We start from the raw sequence: 11,672 nt of genomic DNA on the forward strand, positions 1-11,672 counted from the left end.
CCATCACATGTGTCAAAGCCTAATTTAGAGCTTACACGAGCCTGGACAGAAAAGATTTGCACTGATGAAGAATAATTACTTCTTAGAGAAAAGCATGAATGTCAATGTCAAGAACAGTCATAACTCCTTGTCATGATGCATTAGTCGTTTGTTTGATGTAAGTGTCAGTATTTACATTTACATTTAGCAGACGCTTTTATCCAAAGCGATCGACTTACAAATGAGGACAATACCCAGCAAGCAATTTTGCATTTAAAAGACGTCTAAATATAGCCTAGACGTCTAGGCTAAAACGAGGCTAAATTTGGGCTGTCAGCGAAAATCTAATAGACGTCTAATCATAGCCCAAGAATAGACTAGTCATCAATTAGACGGCTATTAAACGACTACATATATACATCTAATAGACAACAAAATGGCAATCCATACATACAGCTTTTATTAAGAAAAATATGTGAACCCTGCGCCTAGTCACGGTTAACTATCAACTACAATCTGCTCCTTTCACTAAAATGTCACGGTTCCTAAACATGATAACAAATAATATAGATAAATAATCAACACATGTCAAAAAGAAAACACAGATACTTACAAGACTAAGTAGGAATGTCCTTTATCGTTTGTTGTTTGCCCGCTGCTCTCCGACAAGTAAACTTAGTGCTCTCTCGTGTAAAAAAAATTCAAAACACAACACTGATCTCTAACTCTCATGTCTAGCGTTGCTGGCTACATATAGACCATGTCATGAAATGACACTTATATCTTTGTAGATATTATTGACACTGCGAAAATGATGCGATATCAACCATCTCATGCGCTGCCTGGCCAAAAACTACAGTGAATCAGGTTTGACTATAAGTGGGCTACAAATAGCCGGTCTGACGACGAGCTAAATCATGGTTGCACAGGCTACATATACAGTGGGTACGGAAAGTATTCAGACCCCCTTAAATTTTTCACTCTTTGTTATATTGCTGCTATTTGTCTGAGCCATTAAAATGCTTTTATAATAATACAAATAATACTTTATTAATCATTTATTATTATTATTATTAGGAAAATCTGACCATATGTACAAAGTTGACATGATCAGTGCAACAGATTTGTCTTTGTTTTGTTTTGTTTTTGACCTTGAAATAGTGTAGAATCTCAAATATTTCTTCTTTATTTTAATCATGACTATGTTTTAAATATTAACTTTAAAAAGAGAGAGAGAGAAATCATAAAACACATTTCCAGATTTCCAGAAAAGATGTTCACTGATCAAAGATAATTACATCTTATATGTCCTGGAGGGAAAGGCATAAATGTGAATGGCAATAACGATAAGACTCATGTGCCACAGAGCCATTAAAATGGTGTTACAATAATTATTTATTTATGTTGCTGTTGTTATTGTTAAATAATAAAGATTCCATTATTAAGAAAATCTGCTTTACAAAGTTCACGATTATGGGACATTTTTTAAACCTTGAAATCGTGCAGAATCCAAAATATTTATTCTTTAGTTGTTGTTGTTTTTTTTATCATAACTTAAGGTTTAAAAGTTCAGAGCAAACAAAAATACATTTCCAGATTTATGAAAAAAATCAGCAGAATTTTCTTGTTAAACTAATAGTCATGTTGCAATAGTCATTCATGTAATGCGTAAGTGTCACTGAGCCATTAAAATGCTGTTATAATAATAATAATAATGTATTTATTATTATTATTATTATTATTAATAAATATTCTATCATTAAGAAAATCTGAACTTTTTTTTGAAAAAGTTCATTTATATTATAAGTTAAAAATAATAATTAAAAAAAAAAAAATCAGAATATTTGGAAAAATTCTGATTTTTCCCAGAAGCTTTGCCAGTCATTCATCTTCAAATACACATACCCCAGTTAGTCAGAATTAGTTTATCATCAAATCTCAGCTGTGTTTAATCATTTTTTTTATGTTAACTGGAAGTCTATTTGCACTTCCTATTATGGTAATATGAATCATTCTTTTTTCTAGTTCTCACTGTGCAGTGCACAAGGGGTTAAATCTGATGTGGCTCTGAAATGGCTTGAAACACCACAGAATGCACGTTGATTTGCTAAAAATAGCACGGAAATAATTAAAGCCACATCACAGATGTGACGTTTGTACTGACCCAAATGACAGCTATCTGTTGGCTTTGATTTCTGCAGAGAGAAAGGTCAGAGGGAACCCACATGTTGCACAATGGAATATGATATGATGTTGTGATGTAAATGACCATTTCACATGTTACAACATCCACCAGTTCAACTCAGATTTTCCATGGGTAAGTTAGGTCAAATCAACACTATATGTGCATGAAATGCTTTTACAACTGTTTTGTATTTAAAGATAATGCATGCAGTCAATCCTGCACCTGATTGCTGTTTGGGTCTGACTAACAGTGTCTTTCCTGATTTGTGTTTATCTTTAAAGGAATAGATGAAAATTTACTGAACATGAACTCTCAGGCCATCCAAGATGCAGATGAGTTTGTTTCTTCATCAGAACAGATTTGAAGAAATGTAGGATTATATCCCGTTACTCGTCCATGGATCCTCTGCAGTGAATGGGTGCCGTCAGAATGAGAGCCCAAACAGCTGATAAAAACATCACAATAATCCACACCACTCCAGTCCATCAATTTAACGTCTTGTGAAGTGAAAAGCTGCATGTTTGTAATAAATTTATCAAGGCATTTTAACTTTAAACCTGTCGCTCTCACATCAAAATCCACCAACATCATTGTTTTTAGAAAATGTTAAACTTGTAAACAGTGCTTGATCTGTGCATATTTCTCTCCTGATTCACAGAAGATAGACTTTTTTCACTGAAGGAAGCAATATTATGTACTGTGGACTATTTTAGACGGAAGCAGTGGTTTAAAGATAAAAACATCTTGATGGATTTGTTTCTTACAAACACAGCTTTTCACTTCACAAGATATTAACTGATGGCTTGGAGTGGTGTGGATTACTTGAGGATTATTGTGATGTTTTTATCAGCTGTTTGGACTCTCATTCTGACGGCACCCATTCACTGCAGAGGATCCACTGGTGAGCAAGTGAGTAATACTAAATTTCTTCAAATCTAGGATGACCTGAGGGTGAGTAAATGTTCATTTTTTGGTGAAGAGTTGAAAGTGCCATATAAGCTGATGTGAATGTGTATGTACCAACAGCTAAACAGCTGAAACACCGCCTTGCCCAACAGAGCTTCTTCTTAGAACTGCAACTCTGGCAGGACATTGCTGTACATCTAGAGTGCAAACTCCAGACGACCCACGATGGCGTACGTGAGAACACCCTCATCCTGTATTTATCAGCTGTTTGGACTCTCATTCTGACGGCACCCATTCACTGCAGAGGATCCACTGGTGAGCAAGTGAGTAATACTAAATTTCTTCAAATCTAGGATGACCTGAGGGTGAGTAAATGTTCATTTTTTGGTGAAGAGTTGAAAGTGCCATATAAGCTGATGTGGATGTGTATGTACCAACAGCTAAACAGCTGAAACACCGCCTTGCCCAACAGAGCTTCTTCTTAGAACTGCAACTCTGGCAGGACATTGCTGTACATCTAGAGTGCAAACTCCAGACGACCCACGATGGTGTACGTGAGAACACCCTCATCCTGTAGTTTAAAGTGTAACCAGCTGCTATTTTCATTTTGAGCTCATGCCAATGATATGAATCTGAGAGCTGGACATGATATGGTTGGTTGCTGTGTCAAAGCTGACTATAAACTAAATGGATTCATCCAGATCTTCAGATCCACCTGTTTGGCAAAGATCAATATTTATAGATCAACTTGGTGAAGAAAACAAAGTGTTTCACAGAAACATACTGTGTATCGTGGGCTAACTACATGTTTTGTTAACCCAGATAACCACTGTAAACAACTGATAGATATTATCCTCCTATTGAAATGTGCTTTGTATACGTGCTGAGACATGTAGTCATGCGCATATAATCCGTAATCACATCCGCTCATGTTGTCCCAGCTCATAACAAATATGTTTTGAATATTTATAGCAAGCGGAAGAGAACAGGATTTTTGTATTTTTAAATTACAAATCTAACAGCCATCTTTTGGTATAAGAAATGTTTATTCGTGCCAGTACTTGAAAAAAAAATTACATTTTAAAAATTGTTTTATATTAATATTTAATATTAATTTAATTAATAATCTTAAAATTGCCCTTGTAAGGCTTCATACTATATCAGTCATGGTTTCCTTTCAGTCTTATTGTAGTATCAGTGTTAGTTCTTTATTATACTATGTTAGTTTAAATTTTGAATTTATAGTAATTTTGTTATGTTTTTGTCTTTTTTTTTTAGTATTATATTTAAAGCACAAAGGGGACATAAATTATAATTTGAAATGGATTAAATCTTTATTACAAAACTATGTTGATCAGCTGATAATTTAGCAAGACAAACAAATTCGTTCATTAAATATCTTCAAGATCTTTTCATTCAGGGATACATTTTATTTCATAACTAGTTTTGTATTTCATAACTAATGGGAAGACAATAGCATCTGTTATTCATGTTAATGTTTACTTACTGATAAAATACATTCAAATTTACATACAAACTGCATCAAAACTTTAGATAACAGAAGAAAAAAATTAAACATCCAAATAAAAAATCACTTTCATACATTCAAAATATGTTTAGCTCAAATTTCTCCGGCAGAAACACTGAGCATTTGCTGAATAAATGCCTCAAAGTCATACCAAACACCAAAGGTCAAGTCGATTAAAGAAAGAGTTTATTTAAGCATTTTTTTTTTTTCAGTTTATGACCCGAGCAACCAGTTCTGAAGTATCAACAATGACGTCACACATCAGCGCAGGTCATTATTTACCGCATGACTCACAAGGGTCTGATAAAACTAGATTTCCGGTGGTGACAAAAACAGTATCAATAATTCATCAGTCCGCTACATGGCAAACCAAATCATTTCAGGTCAGCCAAAATAAATCTCTATAAAACTTTACAAATATGTATACAATTAAATATACACATTTTTATCAAAAAATATTTATCACCTGAATAACCACTGTCATGAAACGAAACGAAGCATTATTTAAAAAACAAAAAAGTCATACTATATATATATGTATATATAAGGATATATTTCTAGCAAGGGCAGTGTGTGCTTTTACAGTTGCAGACTGTGCTCTTCACACATAATTACACAATTAGACAGGCCTCTATCACACTCCTCAACATTGGTCTGCTTCAACATACACGGGTGTCCTCGTTTGAAGTAAAGCACAGACATCGTGGTGAACAGTTCTAGAGCAGCTCGTTTTTCCCGGCCACCAGGTCGACGATCCCGGCTGATGACGTCACTGGACCACTTCAAAATAGTGTAATATGGCCATTATGTGCTGAGGCATGAACACATAACCGGTGTAGACGGCCATCGCTGCCACCGTGATCAGGAGGGAGTCTGATAGTCTTATTAAGGAAATTATGTTGCAGAAGGAAACAGGGTTATTATAGTATACTACAACCATAAAATAAAAAAAGCTTCTTTTTTTTTAAACTTGAAATAAAACTTTATTTAGTTTAACTTGATGTACTGAAATACCTAAAACTGAAATAAAACTATATAGACATATAGAAAAACACAACAAACACAAAATTACCAAAACTTTCAAATGAAAATAAAAACAGAAAATATACAAATGAAACAGTTTAGAACATGAATAAAAAGTATAATACTATCTCAATGCTACTTGAATAACACTAAAAGGAAACCATGACTGACATCTAGTGAATAGTTTTTTCCTTGGAGTGGAGTATTGCTTTAAAATGGAGCAATGAAATTATGAATAATTATCAAATGTTACCTGCTTTTTCCTACTTTTGGGCCTTTCTCAAATACAGTAATACACACACAATTTATACGGTCGATAAAACATGAAGTATTTAAAATAGAATCTTGATGAGAAGCAGAATTTAGCTACGTGTGTCCAAACTTTTGACTAGTACTGCATGTGTTCAAAATATAGTAAAATAATTCTCATAATGAATTGAATTTTATATTTTTTTAATCAACAGATTGCTAATAAATATAGATTTATTATATAGCTAGGAGCACTATGTTTTTGCCAGCTTCAAAAAAAATATATAGTATAGCTGTAACATTTAAAGGAATTTTACATTTTATCAGCAGGCTACAAACACATATATATTATTGTTGTTACAAACACTGCTTGTTAAACATGAAATATTTGCCAGCTTTAAATAAAAACACATTTAATTGAATTTTATATTTTATCAGAAGAATATAAGAAAAACAAATATATTAAAGCAGCACTATATGTAACTTTTTGGCGCTTTAGCGGTTAATAAACAGAACTGCACACATCCCGCGGAAGAATATGCCAACCGGAGCTACTTCTCTAAGTTTGCGTCTATGGCGATTCACGCAGGTGTGTGTTACTCCGCAGCGGTGACGACCCGACCAGGCTACAATAGTCCAAATATAAGTACTTATTATAAGTGTACCGTAGTGATTCGGAATAAGACAAAAACGCGGTTTGGAAGATGAATTCATGATGCAAATTTTGAACACAGAAAAAGTTACATAGTGCTGCTTTAAGGTTAGCAAGATTACAGATGTACAAGCCCTCTAAAACTAGTCAGTTGACATTACTCAGGTGACCACAGTAAAACATATTTCTCATCACAGAAAAGGTGAATGAAGCAAGTGAAACTGCTCACACGTTCCCACAGTCGTCTTCCTAGAAGAGACCTGAAAATCAGGCCATGTTATGTCAATTATTCAAATCTTAAACGTCACGCCCACAAGAAGCACGTTACATGACTCATTCAGATCAAAACTACCCACCATTTAATTCTTCTGAACGTACATATAATTACTCATACACATATAACTCTAAAAAGCAACTAAAACGAATCAGCTGTTGCGTAAAGAAGATGTAATAGATTTACGATCGGCACACCAGACTTCTACAGTCAACGCTGGTCGAAAATACAGACATTAATTCGTTCAAGTAAAGACATAATTTTAGTACTTTATAACAACATTTAGTTAATCGTATGACACGACACACTTGAATAGTAAGGAATCGACCTGATACCTTACGTGGACATAAGAACTCTTCCCAAATGTTGTTTCTTACACATAAAGCTCTGTATTTTACGAAAAAAAAGGATACTGAAGATAGTTATCTCCCAAGGCTCCAGCATATACAGAGATGTTACGAGCAAATATTGGTAATAAAACCAAGATAATTGTTTCCAGGCATCTCCTAACGCCATATTTTCAATCGGCTCGCGTTGGTCCCACCGCTCCCTTCCGGTGCAGATCTTAACAAAATAAAAGTCATGTGCTGGAAAAGAAATGGAGGGATATTACGGAGTACCAAAATAAAAGATAACACGCTTCAGTAAACAGGTAATACTTTAATATCGGCATACTTCACAAAGACGCCGCCATATTTGATAGGAATTAAATTTTCTATAAAATCAAAATGAAAACATTTATTCAAATGATACCGTTCAGAGCACATTAAGTGCTAAAAAAAATAGCTTTTTTTCCAGCAATATGTCACTTCTGTTTAATTTATTATAATTAATTATAAAAATACAACTTAATAAAAGGGAAGAACATATCTGAAAGGCAACAGAACAACTTTTATGCAAATATGAAATGTAATTTACAGGAAGTGGATCACATGAAAGTGTTACATTTTACAACAACAGAATATAAATCAAATGTAAAAACCCAATAAATAAAATGACATGTCTAACCCTATTCCTTTCCCCAAAAAACTTTTCTCTCTCTCTCTCTCTCTATGTACTGTACAGCAAAGTTGCCTGGTGATGCACATCACCAAAACATGTGGTTTGTATTTATAAGTCCAGTAAATGTCCTTAGCAGTGACTTGCTAGGATGTTGAAGAAATGATACACCTCATCTTTATCATACACTGCCACTTCAGTGGAGCATTCTGTGCACTTGACTGGGTGATATATCTCTTCTTCATCCATTCCTGCCAAGCGTGCATCAGTCAGACCTGCACTTGACTCCATTTCAGCCTCTGTGGATGTGGATGTGGTCTCCCGACGGGCCTTCTTTCTGTGCCGGTTCTGCTTTCTCTTATTGGCGGTTTTATAGCGCAGCACTTCCTCTTTGTTGACTGTGCAGTTCATCACAAACATGGCTCTGTACTGCGTCCGATATCTCTCATGCCTGTGGGTTGAGAAGTCATTTAGACTTGGGAAATAATCTTCACAGACGCTCACAGTGCAATATGAACTGAATGTGACTGTACCTCTGACAGTCCAGGCACAGGGTGGTCATACAGGCTGGACAGTTGAGGACAGCATCACTGCTTGGAACAGTGTGTGGTTTGTTTCTTCTGTTTGCTGATGGTGGCAGCCGCCTCTGATTTCTGTATCTGTATCAAAAAATGGAAATAAGCTATGAATGTCACAACCTTTTGTTATAACTTACATTTTTAAGTGACAAAAAAGTACTCTTTTCTTTTTGCATCCACCCAAGCCTGGTCGCGATCATCCTCGTCTGGGTCGTATAACAGCTCATCATTTGTGAGAACAGAGCGCTGCTTCCTCCTCAGACCTTGAGAGCTGCCTGATACAGCACAGAAAACCATATTAACATAACTTATTTACCATTTCTTACGCTTCTTCACCACATTACACGTTATCGTTAAACACAAAAACAGTCAAAACAAAAGCACGCTCATCACTCTTAAACTGCGTGCTCAGCAAAAAATATTGATAATGAAAACAAAAAAAGTCAGCATACCTAGGCTCCAAAAATGCAAAAAAATGTAATAACAGACTATCACACACAATATAAATGTAAATCTAAAAATTAAAAAATATATAAATATATACAGTATATCTAAAACTTCAGTTTTTTCTATTATATATATATATATATATATAAAGCTCCAAAATAAATAAAAGCTAATTATAACATAAATTAAACCTGAAGGGTTAATCAATTTATTTTGCAAGGTATTTAGAGAGTTACATTTCTTTTTTTAGGTGACTTAAGGACTAAAATTGAAATTTTCAAATGCCACAAAACTTGTCTAAATAAAACTGACCTATAATCAAAATACTATTACAGAAAAATTCAAATCCTTTGCTTTGAATAAAAACACCAAACTTAATGTGATTATCAAAATCAGGTATTACATTGTTTGTAACTATTGATACATTCTGTCCTAAAAACGCTTGACAAAAATACAGCTGTAGAAAAGATGTTGCTCAGATAAAAAAAATTTTTTTGTTGACAAAATCTATAAATAATACCATCTAAATTAAACCTTACTTTTAAAAGTTGACTACATGGATAGATATTCATTGTTTTGAACTAAACATCTTTTATGTAATTGTGACTTTGATGGTGTTCATTTTCAAAACCTTTTAAATAAAAAAATATTTTAAGAGGAACGGAAAAAACTTGTTTTGTTATTTGTGATCTCAAAAGTTATCCATATTAGCAAATTATATTCTTGTTGTACAATGGAAATTTTTTTTTTTTTGCTTTTCAAATAATTACCAGCTGTGCCATCTTCATCTTCATCTGAGTCAAAGTAAATGCTGTCATACTCCGGAGTCTGTAGCTTGTTTGCTGTGGAAGTGCTGTCACTGGTCCCAGACGTTTGACCTGTACATTAAATATTAAATTGAGTTTATTTACTGTTATAATTGTTACATTTAAATTGTAACACTGAAACGCTGATAATTGCACGTGTTTTTGTGAAACCTTGAGCTGAAGATGCCGTCCAGCTGCACTCCAGGCTCTTCATGGTGCTGCTGAGCTCTGCCTCCATCTCCTTCTCAAACTCATCTCCGCTGGAGGACTCGCTCTCCCCCGTCAGATACTCTCTGATCAGCTTCTTCTTCTGCTCCGGGGTCCCGTTGAGAAGAATATCCAGCTCATCCTCAGAACTGAGCAGAAACACTGTGTCAATCTGATCTCTGAAGAGCATTTATGGTGTTCATGTTTACAACTCGACTCGAAAGAGATGCGACTAAATAGCCATGTATACTAACACCAAAGTATAACTATAGAGCCTATAAAAGTAAAATACAGAACCCTGATATTGATGTTCACAGTTTTTGTTTACATGTGTGCACATAAGAGAATGTTTTCTGTTATTTACCTGCTTCCAGCTCCTTCCTCATCACTCGGCTCTTCAATCTCATATGAATCATAATCATCTTTTCGGTTCATTGTTCTTATTTCGAGTAAAAAACAAGGAAAATAAAACGCGTTTTTACTTCACTTCAGCACCGGAAAGCAAGTTATAGAACATTTCCGGGTCACGCTTTTTGACTTCAAAATAAAGCTATCAAAATAAAAGCCGTTAAAAAGACGAATATTTAACTATTTAAAATCACCATGATTACGTTACGTCATTTTTATATTTAATAAATACTCAAAGGCTTTTAAAAGTTCTCCCAAACTAAGGATTTGAAAGTGGCAGCTGGATTAAAGAAATCCCATTGTATACATTAAAAAATATTTTGCCAGTAAGCAAACACTGCCTTTATTTATTTAGTCCATTAATTCAAACCATCAGTTTTTCTGTTGACATTAAAAAAAAAATCTCACTTAAAGTAAACAGCATCATTTATTTTTTGTTATTTTCATGGTAATTTTATCAGCGTTTATGTCAGCATTCCTCCATCTGAATAAATGGAAGCTTTGGTCACATATTGTGAAAAAGAAAACAACATTCATATGCAGTGCACTTAAAAAAAGTCTGGAGAAAAAAAGCATCCATGTATGATTTCTTTTTAACAATGTCATATTAATCTACATTTTAAGGCAAACATACTGAAGCATTATTTGTTAGGAATGAAAAAAAGAGAAATAAACTGCTTTGCAGAAAATGAGTCTGATTACGATGATCCATAGCTATACGATGAAAACTAACACATGTACAAGGCTTTGAGTGACCATACACTTTAATTGTAATAACAATCAGCTCAACTTGAACAAGATATCTGAGCAGCATCCACACACAGATCACCAAAACTAACTTCGAAGATTACAACAGAGAAAACAAAAACAAGCGAAACGAAACAAACGGGACAAAAACTGCCGAAACGAATATTACGTAGCGAATCCCATGGAAAACAATTAACAATTAAAAGTTAAAAATGTGTGATTAAATGAAGTCGTATATCTTGTGCTGTGTGGATCAGGTGATCTTCCACAGTGGACTGCCTCACTTTAGGGGGGTTGTGGAGGGAGTATGGTGTCTCTGGTAGTGGCAAGTATAGACGTCTCTTTAGACAAACTGACCCCAGGTATGTTCTCTCCTCCATCTTCCGAATGAAGACGAGACCAAAGCAGGGAAAGCCCTATATGGAGAACCTGGCTCCAGGACCTAAGTGTCCCCTTTCAGGACCCCCAGACAGCTGTGCAGCAATTGTAGATTCCCCTGGAGAGAGATATTAAAGCAATAAGCCCCAAGAAGCCGTGGTTTACAGTGAATTTATAACAGCTAAGGGGGTTTAATGCCCTTTAGCTGTTATAAATTTACTGCAAACCACGGCTTTACGGGGCTTATTGCTGTTATAAAACGGTTATTCCATATACGTAGTAAGGTTTCACAAAATAAAACAGAGC

General features: G+C 34.6%; 1 protein-coding gene across 2 annotated transcripts in view; it reads right to left on the bottom strand.

Moving 5' to 3' along the window:
• Positions 1–7,614: 7,614 nt before the first annotated feature.
• LOC107729290 (E2F-associated phosphoprotein-like) overlaps positions 7,615–11,672 on the bottom strand; it is a 5,804-nt gene continuing 1,746 nt past the window's right edge. Inside the window, exons 1-6 of one of the 2 annotated variants that reach the window (XM_016539757.1) lie at positions 10,198–10,361; positions 9,798–9,982; positions 9,591–9,698; positions 8,534–8,648; positions 8,329–8,454; positions 7,615–8,246 (exon numbers count right to left, since the gene is read on the bottom strand). In XM_016539757.1, coding sequence (XP_016395243.1) covers positions 7,928–8,246; positions 8,329–8,454; positions 8,534–8,648; positions 9,591–9,698; positions 9,798–9,982; positions 10,198–10,268 — 924 coding nt within the window. In that variant the 5' untranslated portion in view covers positions 10,269–10,361 and the 3' untranslated portion in view covers positions 7,615–7,927. Of the gene's footprint in view, positions 8,247–8,328; positions 8,455–8,533; positions 8,649–9,590; positions 9,699–9,797; positions 9,983–10,197; positions 10,362–11,672 lie in introns of those variants that run through there. The other variant, XM_016539756.1, reaches the window with a different exon arrangement.

The sequence above is a fragment of the Sinocyclocheilus rhinocerous genome, unplaced genomic scaffold (genome assembly GCF_001515625.1).
Source record: "Sinocyclocheilus rhinocerous isolate Xijiao unplaced genomic scaffold, SAMN03320098_v1.1 scaffold1268, whole genome shotgun sequence".
In the NCBI taxonomy this organism is placed as follows: domain Eukaryota; kingdom Metazoa; phylum Chordata; class Actinopteri; order Cypriniformes; family Cyprinidae; genus Sinocyclocheilus; species Sinocyclocheilus rhinocerous.